This window comes from Podarcis filfolensis (genome assembly GCF_964270895.1).
Source record: "Podarcis filfolensis genome assembly, chromosome: 5".
Classification (NCBI taxonomy): Eukaryota; Metazoa; Chordata; class Lepidosauria; order Squamata; family Lacertidae; genus Podarcis; species Podarcis filfolensis.
In genome coordinates, this window is record NC_139608.1 from 29,076,803 (window position 1) to 29,101,139 (window position 24,337).

The window sequence follows — 24,337 nt, forward strand, 5'->3', positions numbered from 1 at the left end:
AAAGATAGAGTTGGAAGGGACCCAACATCTAGTACAACCCCCTGCGATGTAAGAATCTTTAGCTGTGATGACAGATAGCATGCATTTGAAACAGGCAGACGCTGGTTAATTTTTAGGTGCCAAGTCTATTTCTGCTATATGTGTTAGTGGTATTTTCCCCCCTACACTGTTTGTCATCTGTAAATGCCATGTGAAAAGGAAGAAGACATGAATCAATCATGGCTTCCCCATGTGTACCTGAAGCTTGTTCCGCAGTTTATGCTCACCACAGGGAGTCAACTATGCGGACCATGATGATCCTGTGCCAATGCCGGCCACGTGAGTAGACTGGTGAGCAACCAAGGTGGATTCAAATGCCAATCAGTCTGGATTTCAGGAACTGGAAACAGTGCCTCCAGTTCCATAAATTAGAGTTCTCTGGATGTACTTTGACAGGTGCCTATAGCACAATATGCTTCAGGTTCATGCTGCTTTCCATTACACAATGAGCAGCATGGATTAAGCTGTTGGCTTTCATTAGATGTGGCAAGTCCTGAGCTGGGACAGGAGATTGTATGAAGTGACCTTCAGGTTCCTTCCAAGTCTTCCCTTTTTTACATTCAGTGAAAAGGTCCTTTTCTTTCCTTCCCTCCTCCTTTCTCCAATTCCCCAACAATAATTCAGGCATTATCTGTGTTTTCTATTTTGCATTGTGCTGCGCAGTCAAGAAAAGGAAGATAACATGGTTTGAAGTGCACCGTGGAAGCGTCTGGCATTTTCTCATCTGGTGTATGAATGCCATGTTATATCATATACAGAAAACAAAATACAATTAGTGGCATAAAGGTCGGCTGACTTCACCCTCATGCATAATATGGAAGATAGATGTCTACAAGAGAGGTCCTCCTCTCTTATCCCTTTACAAGACTCTTATATCGCTCATGCTACTGTTTGCATGAAGCAGTTTTCACAACGGAGAAAAGAAAATATATATTTTAGCCTCTGCCTCCCCGCCACCCCACACAAAGTCTGGACTGTAAATATTTCATAACACAATTTATCTAAAAGGATCTATGGTGTACTTTCCTGTTATTTCAAGCCCTGCCTGAATAATCACTTACTTTCTCAGAATATTAAGAGCAAAGAAATTATTGGGGAAATGAAGTTCTGCTTACAGTAATCACAGAACAAAATAAAAAGTGCAACGGTAAGTAGGCAGTTGCTGCACATTTACGTGTAACTAATTATTGGCATGGATAGTTTGTGTGTGTGCATGTGATATCTGGGAGCATCCCACAGGCAATGAAAAGGAATTATTTGGCAATCTATGTGCAAGAGAAAAAGGCACAACATTACATTAGCACTGTGACATTTAGCAGACAAGGAAAACATTCCACGCATGCTGAGAACACAAACTCCCATGAATGGCTCATTCTGGCCAATTGCCATACTCTGTGATATCCACACCATTCACTGTTGTCTTTTTATAGACACTAAAACCTATCCGAGAAGAAACCTGCTGGTTTAGACCATGTACTCCAGGGCAAAAACAAATAAATCTGCATCTACTCTCCCCAGACCATTCATGGGACTGAATCCAGGCTCACTGATTTCAACTTGGCTCCCAACTAAATCAATTGCATTTAAGTCATGATTAACTTGTCATACTAATTTCAGGTGGATCTAAGTTCAACTAACCTAATCTAGAACCAAGCCACATTCCTCCCCCCTAAATTTCTGTTACCTGCCATACCCACTTTTCATCTTTATTGCTAAATTTAAAAAGCATGTTAGCAGTGCCACACATGTATGTTGCTGTATGCATACATCCCCACACCATTAAGCACAAATTAATGCTGTTGCATATTTCACACACACACACACACACACACACAGCCTAAATAAAAGCAAAACTGAGTTTACCCTGGTTTTTTTTGTCACATTTGTATGTGTGTGTTTTACACACTTTCCGGCCTCTGACACATACATTAAAATCCCTCAGGACCTTAACAATAACCCAACCTTCTACCAACATGTGCTTCCATTATTTCATTGCTCTCATGGGATCATTAGAAATTTGTTGAAGTATTTTTATGTTGGTGTTTTGATGGATGTACCCTAACCTGAGATCATTTGATGGAGTCCAGGCGTTGAAATGTTTTAAATAAACACACACCGCCATTTTAATTCAGGTATTTATGGGACAGAACACTGTTGTTCTGCAGATAGCTTCACAGAATCCAATTCCACATTCCATCTTTTAATCATACTCCTGACACCCATATTTGGTAGGTTCATTGATATGCAACCCCAGTTTTCTTACCTGCAAATCCTTTTTGTGGGTGGGTGGAATGAAATCCTGTATACCAGGACTCTAAAACAGCATATGCAGGGTGAGCTTCACCCACCTTTCCTAACGGGATGTGGGTGGGGAGCAATAGTGACTGCATAACTCCCTACAGTCTTAGTTGACAGGCCTTCCTAGTGTTAACATCTTCATTCTGTCTAGATTAAGCTTCAGTTTACTGCTCCTTCTCCATGAGAATGATACACTACAGTCTGCTGCCATACCTGAAGCTTTCCAGTAACCAGCTAAAGGAGCTATACAAACAAACAAACAAACAAACAAACAAAGACACATGGAGGTCTCCAATATAATATAGGAAGAGAGAGAGCCAATTATTTTAATAATTATTTTATTACTTTATATGGAAATTTAGGCAAAGGGAGAAGAATATTCATGAAGAGATTTATGTATTTGTGGGTGGTAAATATACAAGTCTGCTCCAAAACCTAGAATTGGAATAGGAAACATGTTGTCCTTCAGATCTTGTCGGTCCCATCATCTCTAACTGTTGATCATGCTAGCCAGGGTTGATGGGAGCTGTTGACCAAGACTATCTGGAGGTCAGTATGTTCCCTGTTCCTAACCTAGAGAGCTTAGTTCTTGAAACAGATCTGATGGCACCCCAACTGAAGAAGCAGACTGATCACGTATAACATTTTTTAAAGGAGGTATTTTTGCAGAACAAAAGATCGGTAGAGCTTTCAGACATGCTTGCCACATGCTGCACTTAATTCTAGAACTTCTGCGTGCTCTTTGTCCTCACCACCTCCTTTCTTGCATAAGAATAGATTGAAATACGAAATTATGTTGTGACATTTCTTTTCATGATTGCTCAGAGTGTGAGGGGAAAGGGCAATTAAAACAACAACAGCAACTAGTTTGTCATTTTCTATTGTGCCTCACCTGTTTACCAGCTTTTGAGACCTCCATATGGAGTTAATTTACTGTGCAATTCAGCCCACTTAGAAGAATGACATTAAGTGCACGGGAAAATTAAACTCCTGCCTCCTCATTTATAAAGACACTATGCCAATAGGTATTTTAAAGCTGAACAACCTTTCTCTCTGCATCCCCTTAAAAAAACCACTAAAAACCCTGAAATGAAAAAGCCATTCTCTAGAGATCTCACCTGCACACATAGCACATAGAATTAGGCTGTGGTACCACGCTTACTACAGGGTGAGTCCCATTAAATTAATCAGGACCCATGTCTGCATAAACATGCTAGGATTGCACAGTTTATCAGGCTATGCTTGGACAGATGTTGCATAGCCTATTATAGTGTGCATATGGGAGTGAATGGCTAATTTGCTCTGCATTGAACTCCTGATTTGCATTACAGTCAAAGCTGAAAATATACAAATAACTAGGAACTGAGGAGGAATATGTTTTAAATGGGTTCATACAAGGAATCTGGCAGTTCCAACCTGATAAAGCTTTGCCCACATTGGACTGCCTCTTGCACTGATCTGCTTGTATGCAAAAAGGAACAATATATTATACGTATAGTACATATAAAAGAGTCAAGACCCATGTAGTGCTGTATTTCTGCAACACAATTTTATAAGTACAATTGTACGTTGGATCCCGAATGCCTTGGTACTTGGATGTTTTGGCTCCTGAACACCGCAAACCCAGAAGTGATTGTTCCGGATTGCAAACGTTCTTTTGGAAGCCGAACATCTGATGGGGCTTCCACGACTTCCAGTTGGCTGCAGGAGCTTCCTGTAGCCAATCAGAAGCCACGCTTTGGTTTCCAAACATTTTGGAAGTCAAACAGACTTCTGGAACGGATTCCATTCGACTTCCAAGGTACGACTGTAATAATATATAAGAATTTTAATATAGTGCCATGCCTTCTTGGGTGTGTCTGTATACTGCCTGATTTTCTTTAGAAAATCTGGAGCGTATGTGTGTACAATATGATATGCAAAATGATGCATACAATAATACACATAATAGAATTGTGTGGATTTTTAGCAAAATCGGTAAAAAGTAACTTGCTTCTTGTCAAGACCAAAGAGAGAAGATTTGGGGGGGGGGGCACAGAGGAAACAGAATCAGCACTGTGCTCTAGATACAACCATGGAACTCAACACAGATTTTCAGAAAATTCGATCCCTATAAATAACTCATTTCTACTACTACTTTTCAGTTAGTTATGGTTGGAGATGTATCAGTGGTATATCCCTGCAATTTAAAAACATACCCTAACTACCATGATAAATGCTGAAGACTGATTAACAGCACAATTACGTGGATGTTGGTTTGAAACTCAACCCCACAGTGCTCAATGAAGTTTACCCCTTGTGAATTGAATTGCAGGCAGTATAAATCAGCTGATATAGATGCCCTAGGACAAAATCAAAGCCACAAATGTCAAGGTTTTTTTTTTTCAAAATTGAAAAGGGCTTTATTTTGAAACTAAAATTGGGGTTGCTTCTATGATTTTGAGGATTGTTTCAGAAGTAGTTTTAGCTCTGTATACAGCATGGACGAAGATGTCTGCCAGTCTTGAATGATGATATATTGGATGGATCCAGACTTAGTCTGCTTGAATCAATGGAATTTAACTTAGTCATGACTAACTTGTCCTTCAGATTTCGCAAGCAATGTGAAATAAAGGGGAACAAAGGCACAAAGGGTGAACACTGTTATTCTGAACTTAATCTGAGAGCTCCAGACTGCCTTATCTTCTGCATGAAACCAGGGACTCAGCTAGACTGGTAAAGAAAAAGCAATTTATATGCATTGTATGTGCAATATAACATTGTGCCATCTGATGGCGACATGGAGTCCTGTTTTCCTCTACCTGTTTTCCCTGTTTAAATTTACAATGCTTTAACCTGAAATGCTTCTTTGATGTGTCTAGATCCGGCCCAGCTCTCTGCTTCTCTGCTTCTACCAAACTGAATTAGTTAACCTTTCCCACAATGAAGTATCCATCCACAGAGTGTTCTTGGCAAATTACAAAATGACTGATTACTCTCTCCACTTAGGGTCCTTTGCCTCTGGACTTTTCACTTTAGCACCATATTTTTCATCAGAGCTGTGTAACTGAACAACCTTGAACAACCACAAGAAAATAATAAAAATTCATCAAAAAGGACACTACGGCTACGAGTTTTGTTTTCAACCAAATGGTTTGGAAAGAAGTTGTTTTACGCCTTTCTTTAAAAACCCAGAGGTTTCTTTCTTTTTGGTGAGGAGGAACCCACATGTAGGGAAATTGTAAAGAGAGTAGTTAGATTTTAGATTTCTTTGAGAGTTTATTTCTGAGAGAAAATATCAGTACTTTCTGATCAAAATGTTTTTACAAAATATGGTTTGTAACTGGAAAAATATTAACATTATTTACAGCTAAATACTTCATTTCCTTCCATCCCCAATAATTGATGGGAATTGTTTGTGTTTCTTGGTAAACCCAAAAAGCTATTTTGGAAACAGGACAATAGAAGAAGCCTACTGAAATTGGGTAGGCACAAAGCTGGTGCCAGGCTCTTTGCTGTGTGTGATAAAGAGGATGTCCCCTTTCCACATAGAGAAGTCAGCTGGGCTAGCAACTGAATCTCGGGGCAGTCCTTCAATACTTCGAGACCACTACCTTGTTGCTTCGATGGCGTCCGGGGGTCCGGCACACTTCCCTGCGCAGCTCTGACCTCTCCTAAAGACCAATGACTCCAGCAGAGTAAACACAGCAGAAGCAGAAGCAGGAACGTTCTGTCGTGTGGTAATAACTCAGGCTGAAACGCAGCAGTCTCCTTATCTTAAAAGTCTTTATTTCTTAGCAAACACAACAGCTATATATTTCCTGGCGACAGAGCGCACATCTTGCTGCTGCTCTCCACGGAACAAACACGCACACTGTGTGTGTCTTTCTCTCTCTCTCTCAGAGATACCGACCACTCCCACTTCCGTGTTCTAAACACACCTCTCGGAATGTGAAGCGTCACTCAGAACTTCTTAACCCTGTAAGTTCTGACTCTCTCAACACCCCCTCTTGCATCACATTCTGAGAGGACTTGTGAGCACACCTTTACAGACCTCTGTGTGTCCCATACCTTCCCACCTGCCTGTTGAGTCTCCTCACAAATCTCTGGTTCGCACTGTGCGAGACCAACCCACGCATTTGTGACTTGAAACCTCTCAGGTGGAATTCCCTTTGTTGCCCGTGAAGACCGCCTGGGCACAAACTGGGGTTCTGCTCCTGACCCATTGGGGCCAGCAAGTGCGTCTTCTTCATCAGACTCCCCCTCTGACTTGACCCGTCTGTGAGCTTTCTCCATCACTCTAACAGGAGATGAGGGCTCACTCTTGGACACTCCTTTCACAACCTGTGGAGACGCCTCCCCCTGGTCCTGATCCTGATCATCGGCCAGTTCACCATTACCTGGCTCTCCCTCCTGCTCAGATTCGGATTCAGACAGACAATCTGAGACAGTGTCATGGCTGACTTTGCGCCTTGAACTATTTCCCTGCTGCTCTTTGAACTCAGCATGCTTGCTGACCAGAAGCTTGGTCTGATCACCTTCTGGGTATGCAAATCTCCACCCCTTGGTCGCGGGTTCATACCCACAGAAGATCATTTCCTGGTACTTTGGACCACCCTCTTGCTGCAACCACTTTGGTACAGGCACCATGGCCCTGCAACCAAACGAACGGAAGAAATGCACCTGTGGCTTCTGTCCGTTGAGCAAGAAATATGGGGTGTCACCTACCACTACATTGTAGCACCTGTTCATCGTGAAATTGGCCGTTTTTACTGCCTCCCCCCAGAAACTGTGAGGCAACCCAGAGTCACTCAATAGGACCTCTGAAGCTTGAATCAGAGCCTTACTCCTCAGCTCTGCCACGCCACTCTCCTGAGGCGAAGTCACCTTGTGACGTATCCCCCTCTGGCGAAAGAAACTCTTTAGAGCAGATCCAGTGACCTCTGAACCACGGTCAAACTGGAAACCTTGCACCTTGGTGGAGAACCTCTGTTCCACCGCCGCAACCCAATCTTTGATCAGTTGCGCTGCTTCCTCCTGCATTGTCAGAGAAAAAACCCAGGAGTTCCTAGTAAAATCATCGATCAAAATCAGCAGATGCCTGGCTTTGCCCAGACTTGGCTGAGGCATAGGCCCAAACAGGTCTGCGTGCACAAGCTCAAAAGGCTTTGTGGTTACCCTCTCCACTCTGGGATAACTGCATCCCTTGCTCTTGGCTTTTCTACAAGCCCTGCAATTTAGTGTTGCACCACATTCTCTTACCTTGCACCCTTTGGTGCAATCTGATAACACCTGCAAGTCATCACAAGACCCGTGTGCAATCCTCTTGTGCCACACGCATGCACATGAAACATGAGTGTTCATGTTTTCTTTCCCAGCTCCCTCCTTCAGAGGTGATTCCAGAACAAAGAGGTTGTTCTGATTTTTCTCAACACGTACCAGTTGCTTCCCCCCTCTGGAAATTGTACAGACTTTTTTTTCAAAACTCACTGAATATCCCTCCTGTAAGAGACAAGGTACAGATAACAGGCAGTGTTTTATCTCAGGGAGAACATAGACCTTCAGTTCATCCTGCAAGAAAGAGACAAACATGTTAGCAACATGGGTCACATGTCCCTGTGAACCTGTAGCAAATTTAACTGTTTTCTCAGTTGAAACAGCCTTGCAGTTCCACATTTGTCCATCAGGTGGCGCTGTTACCAGATGGGCATTCGCAGCCGAGTCAACAACCCAACGTAGGACTCTCCCCCCTCTGGAGTTGTCCTTCTTTGTTGCCTTAGCAACTGACTTCCTGCTGCCCCCAACCTTGGAGCTTTCGCTGCAGGTGTTGTTGTTGTCCAAAACTGCCATAGACGCAGACAGCTGATAAGCGTTTTCCTCCCCTTCTGGAGCGCGTTCTTTCTGCGGTTTCCCACGCCTGCCCCCTCTTCTGGTCTGGTTGCCCTGGAAACCCGGCTGGTTCCCATGGGGAGCAACCTTGGAAACATCCTGCCCTGTCTCCCTTGCTCTCTGTGGGCAGCTGCGACACAAGTGGTCCGGGGAGTTACAAACAAAGCAGCGGCGAACGGAAAAAGCCTGAACAGAGCACTCCGCTGGTCTGGCCCCTCTGCAACTGGGGGAGCCGCCCGAGCCAGCCTTGCCCTCTCTGATACGCCGTTCTTCTTCATCCCCCAGACGGCCGGTCACATATTCCAGCGTCAGCTGTTGCGGATCCATTGACTCCAGAGTTAGACACAAATTGTCATAACTCTTGTCCAGAGAGCTGAGCAAGATATAAACTTTCAGCTCCTCTGAGAAGTTCACCTGCAGAAATCTCAGCTGGTTGAACACAGAAAGCATCTCAGTTACATGCTTCCTGATGCTGTTCCCAGGACGCAGCTTCATCTCAAACAAGCGCCTGGTGGTGTGTATCTTTGCCCCAGCTGTTGTTCTGTGGTGCACTCTCTCCAGTGCTTGGTAGGCCTCCTGCGCAGTCTCAAGCCCCTCAACCAATGGCAGTTGCGAACCCTCCAGGCTGAGCACTATAGCTCCCAGGGCCTTCTGGTTCTTTCTGCACGAGGCATTAGCTTCTGCGATTTCCGCTGCCGTTGCTCCGGCTCCTGGCTGGGGCAATGGGGCCTGTTGCACCGCCTCCCACAGACCCTTGGCTTGTAGCCAGGCCTTTAGCTTCCTACTCCACTCTTCCCAGTTCTTGCCGTCCAGCCTCTCAAAAGGGACGGAGTACGATTCATGGCTGTCTGCCATCTTGCCCCGGGGCCCGGCCTACTTACGATACAGTAGCACCTCCCGGTCCGGCAGATCCCAGCTCCTCCCGGCTGGCTCCAGCTACTCCTTAGCTGGCCTTTGGCTGCTCCTCAGCCTCTTTGCCTGCAGTCACCCTTACCAGCGTCTCATCGGCTGGCCTCTGGCTGCAGTCTCTCACACGCACGAACGTTTCTTATCTTTATTGCTGATCACCCATAACCTGTTGCTTCGATGGGGTCCGGGGGTCCGGCACACTTCCCTGCGCGGCTCTGACCTCTCCTAAAGACCAATGACTCCAGCAGAGTAAACACAGCAGAAGCAGAAGCAGGAACGTTCTGTCGTGTGGTAATAACTCAGGCTGAAACGCAGCAGTCTCCTTATCTTAAAAGTCTTTATTTCTTAGCAAACACAACAGCTATATATTTCCTGGCGACAGAGCGCACATCTTGCTGCTGCTCTCCACGGAGCAAACACGCACACTGTGTGTGTCTTTCTCTCTCTCTCTCTCAGAGATACCGACCACTCCCACTTCCGTGTTCTAAACACACCTCTCGGAATGTGAAGCGTCACTCAGAACTTCTTAACCCTGTAAGTTCTGACTCTCTCAACATACCTGTCCCCCAGCATCTGCGACCTGAGGCAGTTTCTTGACTCTGGTTGCACCAGCCATGCAGGGTCAAAATGTGGAAAGAGTAGATCTGCGAAGCAGAAGTGTTTATAATCACAGGGCTGGTTTTGAATCTTGGACCTGAATCCCCAAGTCAGTTCTCCAACAGATTTGGGTATTCTGATGCTCCTCAGTTTTCTCTAGACCAGCAGGAGCTAACCCCCCCCCCCCCAAAAAATGTCCAAAAAGCATGGAGGCGAAACGCGGAGTCGACCACAGCCTGGCCCCAACAGCCGGTTTCTCCTCCTCCTCCTCCTCTTCCTTGGTGGTGGAGGTGATGGAAGTCCCACGGTGGAGGTGATGGAAGTCCCTCAGCTGCCATGTTTGGCTCTGCCCCATCTCCTCCCGATGTCCTGATGGCAAGCGTGTGGTGTGAGGTGTTATATCTGTGGCATCAGGACATTGCATGCACAATGTTGGCCCCCCACAATCAGCCTTGCAAGCTGGTGTCTCTGCTCTGTGCTGACCTCCTTACCATGGTGTGGCGTTCGTATGGAGCCCCCGGTCATCTCCTGGACTATTGACCTGTACACCACTAATCCGCTGCCACCAACCAGGTCCTCCCTGGTAAATCACTTAGTCAGGTTCTCAAGTTAATAAAGAAGAGTGTGGTTTATTGCAGACACAAACAAACTTTAACTGCATTCCAAACGTTGTTACTCTTTACCTTCTTAGTCTTAGTTTATCCTGTCTCTATCTCTTCTACCTCCCCTCACACAAGAACCAACTGCACTGTCTCTCTATTTCCAACTGCCTGCCAACTGCTTTTCCAACTGCCTTTCCCAACCAACCAACCAACCCACTAAAACCAACCAACTAAGCACCCCCAAACCTCGGGTTAAGCCCTTTTATAAAGAGGTAGACTCCGCCTCCAGCTTTCCTATTGGTCTACATTTTAACCCTTTCTTTCCCCCCTATACAAACATTTTCAAATGAATGTGCAAACGCCACACATGGGAATACATATGCCATACGAACAAGATCAAAAATGGCAGATGCTGTTACTTTGACCAAAGAAAACTATGCAAGGTTTAAACTCTGCAAAGAATTGCCCCATAAGCAAATCTGCAGTGGCATTACGTGAGAAAGTATCCAATGAATCAAAAAAGTATTAAGAGGAAAGCAATATGTATTTGCAGTCTCCCTGGCGATTAATCTGTGCATCCACAGATCAGCTGTAATTAAACTGATATCACTATGTACTCTCACTGTTACCAATCAAGTGACAGGATTTCAAACTGAAAATTAGCAAGCCGCTAAAGATTACTTGTGAAAAACAGGATTTTTTCCTGTAGGGACAGAGTGCCAATATTCTCATGATAGCCATTTTTAATATAAAAAGTCCTCCTGCTGTTATCTCCCTAATTTGTTTATCAATGGGTTGTCTCATCACCACCTTATGCAGTTTGGAAAAGGAAAGAAAAACATTAACAGGACATGCAGTTTTGTTGAAGGGTACCAGCAAAGCACATTTTAGTTCACATTTGATCACTTCAGGCCTGAGACCCCGAGGGCCTTCACTGAAGTTTCTCTTGATTGCATGCAGGAATGGGGAAGAAACTCAATTCAATTTGCATTTAAAGGTGAACCTGCCAAATCCACATTTTTTAAAAAAACGATCTGTGAACGAAAACATGATCATCCTTTGAAAAATCAAACTTTTCTGAATTTCGCAATGCAGTTTTCCAGCAGAGCAAAGTGTACAATGATGCATGGATCAAGGCAAAGTATGCGTACAAATGCCTAAGTCAGTGACAACAACGTACATAATGCATTGTATTAAGGAAAGTTGTCTGCAAAACTGTGCATTTTTTGTCAAAACTTCATGCGTTTATTATGAGAAATTTGAATAATTTTTATAAGCATAAAGAAATGCGGAGAACTGAATTTAAGATTGTAAAAATGAGAAACTGAGTTAACCCATTAATTGGCAGATTTGTTTTCCCCTCATTGTGTGAAGAACATTTGCATGGACAAAGTAGGATCCTATGGGAGATTATGACACTATCCTAAGGTGAGGTAGTGGAGCTGGAACATGGGAGCATTCAGCTCCAGAACTGTTTTCATATTATTGATGTTTGGATGAAAACTTGTCTGTCCGCCCAATATGATATTGCTGTGGTGGTTGCTTTATATTCTAATTTTCTCCAAGGAGCTCAAGGCGGCATGCACAATTCTTCAACTCTACATTTTATGTAGAAAACAACCCTGTGAGGTCAGTTGGTGTTAGTGACTGGCCCAAGGTCACCCACTCAGCTTCGTGGCTGAGTGGGGATTCGAACCTTTACCTCTCAGGTCCTAGTCCAGCATTCTAACCACAACACCACACTAAGGAGTCACCAGCATTACGCCGCTGCTGCAGTTGAGGAGTCCATGGTATGGCTCCTGGGGGTATATTTCAAAGATATGCTGTATTGCTATTTGTTCTTATACAGCAGCGGAGCCGTATTGCTTTATATTGTGAGTGCAGACGGGGCTTTGGCTGAGCAGCAGATATTACATGATACAGTCGTACGTTGGAATTCGAATGGAATCCATTCCGGAAGTCCGTTTGACTTCCAAAACGTCCGTAAACCAAAGCACGGCTTCTGATTGGCTGCAGGAGCTTCCAGTCGGAAGAGGCGGAAGCCCAGTTGGACGTTCAGCTTCTAAAAATTGTTGGCAAACTGTAACAGTCACTTCTGGGTTTTCAGTGTTTGGGAGCCAAAACCTTTGAGAATGAAGCTGTTCAAAAACCAAGGTACGACTGTATAAGGGGTTTTCCAAGAGTGACACAAATAATGCCTCTTTAGACTGTGCTGCAGCGCTTGTGAACAAGCATAGGAGACCCATTTTCAAGTTAAAAGGACATCCTAGCAGCAGTGTACATTTTCCTACCTCAGTTAAAGGCACAAGAATTGCAAAAGCCCATTGAAACCCCCCTTGTGAATATGGCCAGGTCACAGAAAGGAAAGGAAAACCTGAATAATTTTGAGGAAGTGTTCTCTTTTTAATGTATCGTTCTGGATGCTTTTTCAGCATAGCTGACAGGCTTCTCTGTAGTTTATTATACCCATTAGTCAAGTACTGTATTCCCCAAACTGAGCACACCTAGCAGTTTTGCAGTGAGCTGCACTCTCCATTCTGAGCATCTTACCCACAGTATTTAAAGGAGTGTATCCCATGGATACTTCACAGAGGTTGTGCTTCACCCTGGTTAGGAAGCTTGAATGGCAGTGACCTAGAGGCACTGTATCCCACATTTGGAGACATTGGTGTTATCCTTCTCACCCATCACAGCTTTTGTATGAACCTAACTCCCTTAAGCTCCACAAATACAGGTTTGCCACTGCAGAGTTGATGGAGGACATGGGGTTAGGCAAAGGTCAAATAGCTTTGGATGTCATTTTGATGTCAAACAGCAAATATCTGCCTGCCAAACATTCCCTGCATGTCCACAACTGGATGGAAATAAATATTTGGTGAATAGTGAAAAATAACGTAGAAGGAATTTCTGGAAATAATAATAATAAGTGAAGAAAATAGTAATTGGGAGGCAGGGAGGGAGAGAGAGCACACACTGGGAATTAATGAGTGAATAGGGTGGTCCAGAACCCACATATATATATACCAATCTGCATAAATGAGCAAAGATTACACACAGAGCAGAGGATGTTTAAAGTGAGTTTTTATCCCCTTATCAGCACAATTAAGCACACAATCCGCAGACAGGTTAGCGTATCTTGACTACAAGTGCTTGCAATCAGTTTCTCAGCACAACATAATTCCCAAGCTGCTAAGTACGTGTCATATATTTTAACACCCAACAGACAATGCTTTGTAGTGTTTGCGACTTCCTTGAATGTTAATGTGTCTATAGGTCTCAAAGGATGTGATTCCTGTACAGCTTCAGTTAATGCAGTATGAAGTGTTTGTGTTAAATGTTGGCTTTTAAGGAAATCAAAATACAAAATGGTAAAAGACAATGATACGTAGCAGAAAGTACAATCTCTGTGATTGCAATGTGTGCTATTGAAATCCTGAATGAAACCTCTAACATGCCTGAAGTTGTTTCTTCAATAATGACTCCAGGATCTAGTATTCAACTTGCTATTGATATGTAGATCAAAACGCACTAAATTCCACAAAGTTCTTCGTTAGCAGTACAAATAAATGTAAGGCATTTGTTTAATCAGAGTCAAGTGCTTCCTTTACTTATTCTGGCACCTCAGAAAACAACTGAAATTATTTTTTTAATGATCAATAGCAGGTATAATGAAGTGGAAACTTAACAAATATAATCAGGGCCAAAAATATGGGCTGTCTGCAAAATGCAGTACCCTGTTTCTATTATAAAGATGGGACTGGCAGATGTGAAACAAGGTTAAAATATTAGCCAGTTCAGAGTATTGTCCTTATTCTAGTTTGCATTTGTGATGATATCACATAGCTGAATGAAAATCTGACACAACCCAACTTCCACTATGCCTGTTGCTAGGAAATAAACTGCAGATGAGCAAGAAGAATATTGGGTTCTACTAAATCTTAAGTTCTTCAAACACAAGTTGGTCATAAGCAGGATGGGAACACACACACCCCAAAAGAAAAACCTGACAGCTTCAACTCTTTTCTGATCTAACTCATATTTCTCTGCTGTGGCAAGAGTGCACTACGGGTGTTTGGCATCCTGGATGGGTTTGTAGCAGTGATTTGATAGAAAATGGTGTTGCTTTGGTGTGTGGGGGGTAGTGGCAGCAATTACTGGTATAGTAATTGCCTCTCCTAAAAGGTAAATGCCCTCAATAAGTCAACCACTTTGAGAGATTATAGTGCAGGAGAAACACTTTTGTCTGAGAGAGAATTATAGAGCAGCAAGAGGTACCTTTTCCACGCAGGGAGCTCACTTGAGATTGCACAAAGAGTAAAAATTGCCAAGAAAATGTTCAGCCTAAGCCCCATTGAAACAAAACGCAGTTGATCGAGAGTTGTGCTCTTGTTCAAATCCCATCCATGTTGATGAGCTGCCCAGAGGAGGAGATGTGACTGGCCAATTGTACCATTACAAAAATAGTGTACATGTGGAAGCATTGTTAAAAGCCTACATGGGTCTTTATCTGTTCCAAGTGAAAGACACAACGGCATTTATTGGATCAGAATCCAGTAAGCACAAATCATTTTTTTCCCTACTGTTTTGAATGCAAACGGTCCTTATCTTTTCCTATATCACCTTGCACTTCCTCCAAGTAGCCCTTCACATTTTATCCTAACAGCCCCCTGTGGTAGGCTAGGTTGACAGATAGTGATGGGCCCAAAGTGACCCAGTAACACTACATGGTGATGAGGGATTTTTGAACCAGTAGTCTCCATACCTTAGTTCATAATGGCACCATACCCTACTCTTGCTGGGTGGCTGTTGCAACCCCTCACAAATAGCACTCCATTCATAAGGTGCAAGGAGTCACATCCCAGTGGCCAACCTTCTAAATTTCCTGCCCAGCTGCATTGCAAGGCAGGATAGCTCAACAAAACAAAAGTTAAACTGCTGAATCATGGGCAGCCAATGAGTGGAGCCTGCTCCGCCGACTATGAATAATAATAATAATAATAATAATAATAATAATAACAGTAATAATAATAGTAATAATAATACTTCATTATTATTATTTATACCCCGCTCATCTGGCTGGGTTTCCCCAACCACACTGGGCGGCTCCCAACAGAATATTAAAAACACAATAAAACATCATCAAACATTAAAAACTTCCCTAAACAGGGCTGCCTTCAGATGTCTTCTAAAAGTCAAATAGTTGTTTATTTCCTTGACATCTGATGGGAGGGCATTCCACAGGGTGGGCACCACTACCGAGAAGGCCCTCTGCCTGGTTCCCTGTAGCTTCACTTCTCACAGGGAGGGAACCGCCAGAAGGCCCTTGGAGCTGGACCTCAGTGTCTGGGCTGAATGATTGGGGTGAAGATGCTCCTTCAGGTATACTGGGTATTTATACAATATACATCTCCTATCAAGATACCCCAGAGGCCATTTGGAACAGAGTTTGGTGTTAGCAAAGCGATGCAAGCATAAGCCATTTACACAATTAGAAAATGGAAGTAATATTTCAATTTATTTATTCTGTGTGTTTATTTTAGGATAGTTCTTAATCTCTGTCAATAAAGTCAATGAGAACTGAACTAAGTGCAAACTCAGATTTGCATTTAGAAACTTGCTTTACATTCAGAAATTTAAACTTTAATGTTCAGTTATAACAGGAGAATTTAGCTTTGGCTGGGAATGGATGAGGAATACAAACACTTTGGTGACGGAAACTGAAGAATACCCAAGTGCAGAACCTCCTCAGAGCTTGAGGAATACACTATTAACAAGTGAATATTTAATTGTACCTTCAAAAGTAAACAGAAGCTAAGCATTTACCTTCAGTTCGGTCTGGTAGCTTTCCACCCTTACTTGTCGTTCCAGCATTTACAGTTTCAGAGGATGTGCTTAGTTTGGTATTGGGATCTCGTTTCGGTTTCGGTGGGGGTTGTTTGCGGGAGCAGCTACTGCTTTCATCATCGGTACCTCCAACAGAATGAAGCGACTGGGATCTCACGGAAAAGCCACTCGAACAAGGATGAGGCAGTCTGTCCTGAGGGGCAGGCATTGTCATAAATCCCATGCGGAAATGCTTGCCAATGTAGCTTCCTTCATTTCCTCTCACCACTTCACCACCTAAGCTGTAAGGAAAGTAAAACACACATGCATATATATGAAGCTGATAAAGCCATTTGGATGCCTAACAAAATAATAATAATAATTCTGCAGTTAAGCAATTTACCCCTTAATTACAAAAAATGCTTTGAACTTATTTGAATACAACCCTATAACACACACACACACACACACACACACACACACACACACACACTACAACTAGTCATACTTTAGTTAAAATACAAAGTTCTTACACATGGCATAGATTCAGATTTGTTTTGCTTTTGCCACTCTGCGCATGCACCCATCCAGCCTAAACACCCATGAAATAGATTTTCCAGCTTTACTCACAATAAAAATTTGCTCTCACCACAACAGTTTGTTTTATTGATAAGAAATACATTGGAAAGAAAATAGAAAATAAAACTCCGAACAGTGCTGGGTTTATAACGTAGAACCCCACTAATTGATGATATGATCATGGACATTCCAAAATCATAAAACAATGCAGCTACATAAGAACATGGATCATTCCCAAAAGATAATACAGTGGTACCTCAGGTTACATACACTTCAGGTTACATTCGCTTCAGGTTACAGACTCCGCTAACCCAGAAATAGTGCTTCAGGTTAAGAACTTTGCTTCAGGATGAGAACAGAAAGCAGCAGGAGGCCCCATTAGCTAAAGTGGTGCTTCAGGTTAAGAACAGTTTCAGGTTAAGTACGGACCTCCGGAATGAATTAAGTACTTAACCCGAGGTACCACTGTATTGATTGTGCTTGAATTTTGCTGGCACACTTGCCAGTGTCTCCTGCCACACCAGTGTGTGCCACACCATTTGAGAACCACTGAATTCTAGACGGATTCTAGATGCATTTGGATCCAGGGCCGTCTTACCCATAGGCACTAGGGGTGTGGGGCACCCAGGTGCCAGGCTCTCAGGGGCGCCAGGCCAAGAGTCCGGGGCCTGAGAGTTGAGTCCGGGGAAGAGCCCGCCTGTCGGTCAGAGCGCTGCAGCAGGCTCTTCTGCTGCAGGCAGCTCTGTGCTGCGAGTTTGGGGGTGACCCAGCCAGCGAGATGCTGAGGCAGCTGGCCAGCTCCGCCCTCCTGCATGCCTGGGATTGGGCAACCTGGGGGGGGGGTTGCCAGGTGGATCTTTGCACCCTGGCACATGTGTTTAAGAAAGCCCTGTTTGGATCCCACACTTTCTGATGAGGTTATCCTACCTTTCCCTCCCTAAACATGCCCCAGACAAATGAAGAAGGAAGTGGTGATTGTGATCTTGCTATAATGCCCGCCCACAACATTATCAGGAAATTGCTGGGAGTGTTTAAATCTGTTTTCAAATGGACATTGTGGTGTAATGCAGAATCAATCTGCAATGAGCTTTTATTTTCAAAATGAAACCAGTTTCTCAAGAAGTGCTTTTCAGGGGCAAGCAAAATATGCATTAGATCCTGACTGTATGTACAAGTACTCAGCCTCCATCGATTTGAAAATAAAATACTGTGTGCATGCAGCCTTAGTTAATGAATTAAAAAGAGATCTAGTTCTCTCGAGTATGACAAACTGCCATCACTAGAGAGCACTAGTGTCCAAATACACAAACCTGTACATGTTTATTACACCAAACCATTTCTAGATCATAGTTGGTGCCACTTCCCCAGGGATTTCAATCCCAAAAAGATCAAAACCAGCATTCATTAAATGCTCCTTTACAATCTGAAACTTTTTTTTAAAAAATCTATGACTAATTTGAAGATTAATTATGCCTCAGTTAATCTTTCTAAAAATTGTTCTGCAAATAAAGTGTGGTCTCAAACTTCTATAGCAAAAAAAGCTATTTATGTCACATTTATTTTAAAAAAGGATTGCCATTGAAATATATAGAGGATATTATACACAGGAAGATGTTCTACTCTGTAGGATTTCAGCTAATCTATTTGAAACTCAGGTGTTTTGAGAATGTTGCAATTAAGGGACATAAAACTGATTTTGAATGTCTACATTCTGCACAGTTGCATCTGGTCTCTGCATATGGCACATTGGTTTGGTGGATTGCTGTCGGGCTAGTGAAAAATATTATTATTATTATTACTATTATTATTATTATTATTATTATTATTATTATTATTATTATTAAATTTATTACCTGCCCTTCACCAGCAGGTCCCAGGGCAGGTTAAAACAATTTAAAATTCAATATTTAAAACTTATTTATATAAAAAAAATAACAGCCACAGGAATAATCAAAATCTCAGGGTTTATTTAAAATGTATTTGTGTATATATATATATATATATATATATATATATATATATATGTAAAAGTAAAGGGACCCCTGACCACTAGGTCCAGTCGTGGCCGACTCTGGGGTTGTGGCACTTATCTCGCTTTATTGGCCGAGGGAGCCGGCATACAGCTCCCGGGTCATGTGGCCAGCATGACTAAGCCGCTTCTGGCGGACCAGACCAGCGCACGGAAACGCCGTTTACCTTCCCGCCGGAGTGTTACCTATTTATCTACTTGCACCTTGACGTGCTTTTGAACTGCTAGGTTGGCAGGAGCAGGGACCGAGCAACGGGCGCTCACCCCGTTGCGGGGATTCAAACCGCCGACCTTCTGATCGGCAAGTCCTAGGCTCTAAGGTTTAACCCACAGTGCCACCCGCGTCCCATATAGCAACTCACTAAATTTTCACTGCTTCTATTTTTATCTGGCATCTAGTAAATCCCACACTATTACCTACAGATTATCACCCAAAGTCAAACACGAGCTCCCCAAAGTTCCCTGTGCTTTGCTTTTTTGTCGCAGCCGTCGTTCTGCCCTGCCCAGTGATGTAAAGAGTTCATCTGATCTTCCCGACTGTAAATAGCAGGGCTGACTGGCCGGAGCCTGCTTTGCAGCAAGAGGAGGAAAGTGAGATTTATGTGGCACTTTCCTGTAAAGGAAAATGAAGACAGCGAGTAGAAATGATTGCGTAGATGATCTCATTCCATTACTTTTGACAGAAAGGAGACTGTGCTCTTACTGTTCAGATGATAAGCTCGAGCTCGTTTCAAAATTATATTATGCGAGTTGCCAAAAAAAAAAAAATGTGGCATGGCTTATTAATATATATGGAAATGCATATTTGGATTATTCCCCTGAGAGCTTTTCATTTGGGCTTGGTCAGGTTCAAACTGCTTTTATGACAAGGAAAAACGATCGGCTGAAGTACAGAATGGGAAAGGTTACTTTAAAAAGAGGAGGTGGGGAAAAACATTTGTCAGGAAAGAAAAGTAAGAGGACAGTTTTCAGACCACTTACCCCAGAGTAATCTTACTGAACGTTACTATTGAACACATGCTTTCAGGTGTGGCATTCTCATATTTTCATGATGATAAGCATTATGGTTTGATGAATTAGCCCATAGGTAGGCAAACTAAGGCCCGGGGCTGGATCTGGCCCAATCGCCTTCTCAATCGGCCCCACAGACGGTCCGGGAATCAGCGTGTTTTTACATGAGTAGAATGTGTCCTTTTATTTAAAATGCATCTCTGGGTTATTTGTGGGGCCTGCCTGGTGTTTTTACATGAGTAGAATGTGTGCTTTTATTTGTGGGGCATAGGAATTCATTCTCCCCCCCCCCCCCAAAAAAAAATATAGTCTGGCCCCACACAAGGTCTGAGGGACAGTGGGCCATCCCCCTGCTGAAAAAGTTTGCTGACCCCTCATTATGGTGATATTCAACATTAGTAATAATCAGAGTAGACCTAGTGAAACTGATGTGCTTAGGCTGAGTAAACTCTGCATATGACTAACGCTGGATTCCAACCTATGTTTGGCGCTGCTGGAATTCTGCCATCCTAAATAACTTATTGGATTGAACTACCCATGCTACAAAGTTATTCAACCATGGATCCCCAGATGGTCTCTCAGCTTCACTCACCTCACAGAGTGTTTGTTGTGGGGGAAGAAGGGAAAGGAGAATGTTAGCCACTTTGAGACTCCTTAAAAAGGTAAAGGGACCCCTGACCATTAGGTCCAGTCGTGACCGATTCTGGGGTTGCGGCGCTTATCTCGCTTTATTGGCCGAGGAAGCAGGCATACAGCTTTCGGGTCATGTGGCCAGCATGACTAAGCCGCTTCTGGCGAACCAGAAGAGTGCACGGAAATGCTGTTTACCTTCCCGCCAGAGCGGTAACTATTTATCTACTTGCACTTTGATGTGCTTTCGAACTGCTAGGTTGGCAGGAGCAGGGACCGAGCAACGGGAGCTCATCCCATCACAGGGATTCGAACCGCTGACCTTCTGATCGGCAAGTCCTAGGCTCTGTGGTTTAACCCACAGCGCCACCCATGTCCCTTGAGACTCCTTAGGGTAGTGATAAAGCGGGGTATCAAATCCAAACTCTTCTTCTACAACTCCCGGCATCCATGACCATTGACAGCTGGCTGGAAGTTGTAGTCCAACACCATCTGGGAACCACCATCTGAGGTGGTCTATTGGTTTTGGCTGGCCCTGATATCAGAACCATATAGCTGAGAGTGGTCTCCCTAGCAACAAGGAACTTTCCACATCTCACCTACGAAGCCTTAAGCGGCTTAGGACTAAAATATCTCAGGGTTGCCACTTCCCACATGAACCAACCTGGATCCTACATTCATCATCCGAGGTTCTTCTCTGTGTGACCCTTCTGAGGGAGGTGCAGAGTGGGACAACACAAGAATGGGGCTTTTCATTGGTGGCTCCCTGGTTATGGGACAGGAGGGCATGACTGATGCCATCGCTATTCTATTTGCCAGGCAAAATTTTTTCTTTTCTGCCAGGCCTTTGGCCTTTATTTGGAGGGTTTTGATATTCATGGCCTTCTTTCGTGCCTTTCATAAATATGCTTTTTATATTTAAATATGAATGTATTTTCACTGCAGATGGTGACAGCAGTCACGAAATTAAAAGACACCAGCTTTTTGGGAGAAAAGCAATGACAAACCTAGACAGCATCCTAAAAAGCAGAGACATCACTTTGCAAACAAAGGTCCGTATAGTTAAAGCTATGGTTTTCCCAGTAGTGATGTATGGAAGTGAGAGCTGGACCATAAAGAAGGCTGATCACCAAAGAATTGATGCTTTTGAATTATGGTGCTGGAGGAGACTCTTGAGAGTCCCATGGACTGCAAGAAGATCAAACCTCTCCGTTCTTAAGGAAATGAGCCCTGAGTGCTCACTAGAAGGACAGATCGTGAAGCTGAGGCTCCAATACTTTGGCCACCTCATGAGAATAGAAGACTCCCTGGAAAAGACCCTGATGTTGGGAAAGATTGAGGGCACAAGGAGAAGGGGATGACAGAGGACGAGATGGTTGGACAGTGTTCTCGAAGCTACCAGCATGTGTTTGACCAAACTGCAGGAGGCAGTGGAAGACAGGAGTGTCTGGCGTGCTCTGGTCCATGGGGTCACGAAGAGTCGGACACGACTAAACAACTAAACAACAACATGAATGTATTTTCAGTTTTAAATCTGTTTCAGTGTTATGTTGGCTTTCAGTTATGCACTAGCTGTCAGTTACTTTTTTTGCAGGGGGAAAGTGACTTGTAAGTGAAATTTTTGTTGTTGCTGTTGTTTCTGTTGTTTAAAAACTGATACTACCAGGGGACTCATACCAACTCCAGGTACATTAGCAGGACAAAGCTCAGTTTAAGCGGAGTGTGTGGGGGAGGCTAAATCAAAATGCCAATCACCTCAATGCCATATTCTGTCACACACCATAATACCCAGACTAACACACACACCACCACACCACTTAACAATATATCTAAATACTGTTTGCGACTGAGGAGGGTAGTTTGTGAATTTTCCCTTTTCTCTTCTTTGAGCCCAAGTGTTTCATTATTTTATTCTCCCCTTTTCTGTATTTGCTAAATTTTGACAGAAACCTCATTAGGCAGCTGTAAACCGAACGTGATACGATTATGCAATTTTCACCTTTTGAAATTTTAAGATGTCTTGGAAATTTCCTTTCTTTAAATGTTAAAGAACTGGTGCAGGATATGATAGTACCATGAAACCAGAATGTTACAGACCCAATTTGTTTTCTAAACTGACCACCAGTTTCTACCTTCTACACTGCCCTGGAGCTTTTTATTATTAATTCAGATCTATAATATGATGGTTTCTTGCCTCAGGCTTTAGCATCATTCTGTGTTTCATGTCCTTTTGTCTAAAATTTATTTTCTCCTTCTGTGAACCCATGCCTGATATTTAAGTGCCACATACATTTCATTAGAGACACCAATTTCCTATCTAGCTAGTGGATACCTTCTGGATATTGTGATCCATGATCCATCATGTGCAGAAGCATATTTCATTGTTGCGCAGGAACTAATTCATTCATACTTACATGCTTCTTGATCCTTCAAGTTGCTTTACACTTCAAAGTAGAGCTGCACAATTTTTGACTGGTTTTTAACAAGATCTTTTAAAGGCATGGAATGGCTCCTGCAAGTCGCTCCAGTTCCTGCACAGATGTGCTAATACGCTGGCTGAATAATGCATGCAGGAGTGTGTTGTGGTTCATTTTATGTTCCAAAAAGTTAGAAAAATGGGTGAATTGGGTCTTGGCGAGTTGTGAACGTAACTCAAGCTGGGGCATTCACCATGTTAAAAATCTACTACAAAGATTGATGCAATATAATTTCAGGGTGTAAAAAATAAATAAAAAATAAATGTTTCAGTGAATTGCAGCCATATTTCATCCTCAATGGCTCAATTGTGGATTGACATTGGGAGCCACTCACCCATTCGGAGGCAGAAAGTTACTGCCTTCAAATTTTCTATACTGTACTGTTAACAACCTTTATTGTAAGATGTTGCAACCAGAGGTGCTGGTTGTAGAAGATGGAAGGGGCTTCAGCTTGCCCAATATTTTGGGGCAGGAGGCAGCACACCCCAATGTTTAGGCAGCCACACCACCACCACTACCTGGTGCCCACTGCATACCCCAGTTGCACAGCTAGTCTCTCGGGTGCCTGGTGTGGGGGCATGTCCTGGAGCCGGGGGTGGGGTGAGCTGCCCATGGGGGCAGGGCGAGTCTCTCAGATGCTTGGGGCCTCTCTGCCGCCTCCCACTCAGCTGTCAAGTGGCTGAGGGAGAGGCAGTAGGCAGACATAAGTCTCATGCTGCCATTTCAGGCAGCGCGGAACCTGTAGGCGCCTAAGCCACCATGTCACTCCTAAAAAAATTCGTGAGCCCTTAGAAAACAACAACTCATTTTGCCACCTCCTCTCAGTGATGACACCCAGGGTGGACCACAACCCCCACCCCCTTCCTCTGCCACTGGCGCATCCCAGCCTCTGCCCAGCAGCCCAGGGGCCAGGCAATGACTGGGACAAACACGGGAGATCTTTGCTTCACTTGTTCCAGCAGCAGCCTGGCAGCCTAGGAGCCGAGCTGTGGCTATGTCAAGTGAAGCAAAGATTGCCCACGCTCATCCCAGCCTCCACCCAGGAGCCGGGTGGCAGCAGGGATGAGCAAGCCCAGAGATCGCCCTCTGCATGTCCCACATGACATGTCACATGGCCATGCCCCCTCAATGTGAGGGCCAAGTTGGCACCCCTGGTTGCAACTATGCGAGATGTCTCAGCTGTGGTTAGCTCTTTATAGCTATGGTGGAAGCTGAGTTGTGAAAACAGATGTGAACTGAGCCCACATAAACCCAAAGAATTAGACCACCCGAAGATGCTTAATGATAAAAATCATATGTTCAACACTAGAGCTATGGTAAACCTCTGCATGTTTGTTTTGGGACTCAAGTAAACATTGGCGGGTTTCAACGGTAACTCATATTGTATTTGGACAAATGATAAGATTGCCCTGAACACACTGTTATATTGTTACTTGTTGTAGTTTGAGAAATAAATCAGCACTTTAAAATAAAAT

General features: G+C 43.6%; 1 protein-coding gene across 5 annotated transcripts in view; it reads right to left on the bottom strand.

The window, feature by feature from the left end:
- The window catches only part of NYAP2 (neuronal tyrosine-phosphorylated phosphoinositide-3-kinase adaptor 2), a 145,203-nt gene that overhangs the window by 50,241 nt on the left and 70,625 nt on the right, over positions 1–24,337 (bottom strand). For all 5 annotated transcript variants that reach the window (XM_083613761.1, XM_083613764.1, XM_083613762.1 and 2 more), the window contains exon 3: positions 16,137–16,438. In XM_083613761.1, coding sequence (XP_083469887.1) covers positions 16,137–16,438 — 302 coding nt within the window. The remainder of the gene's footprint in view (positions 1–16,136; positions 16,439–24,337) is intronic.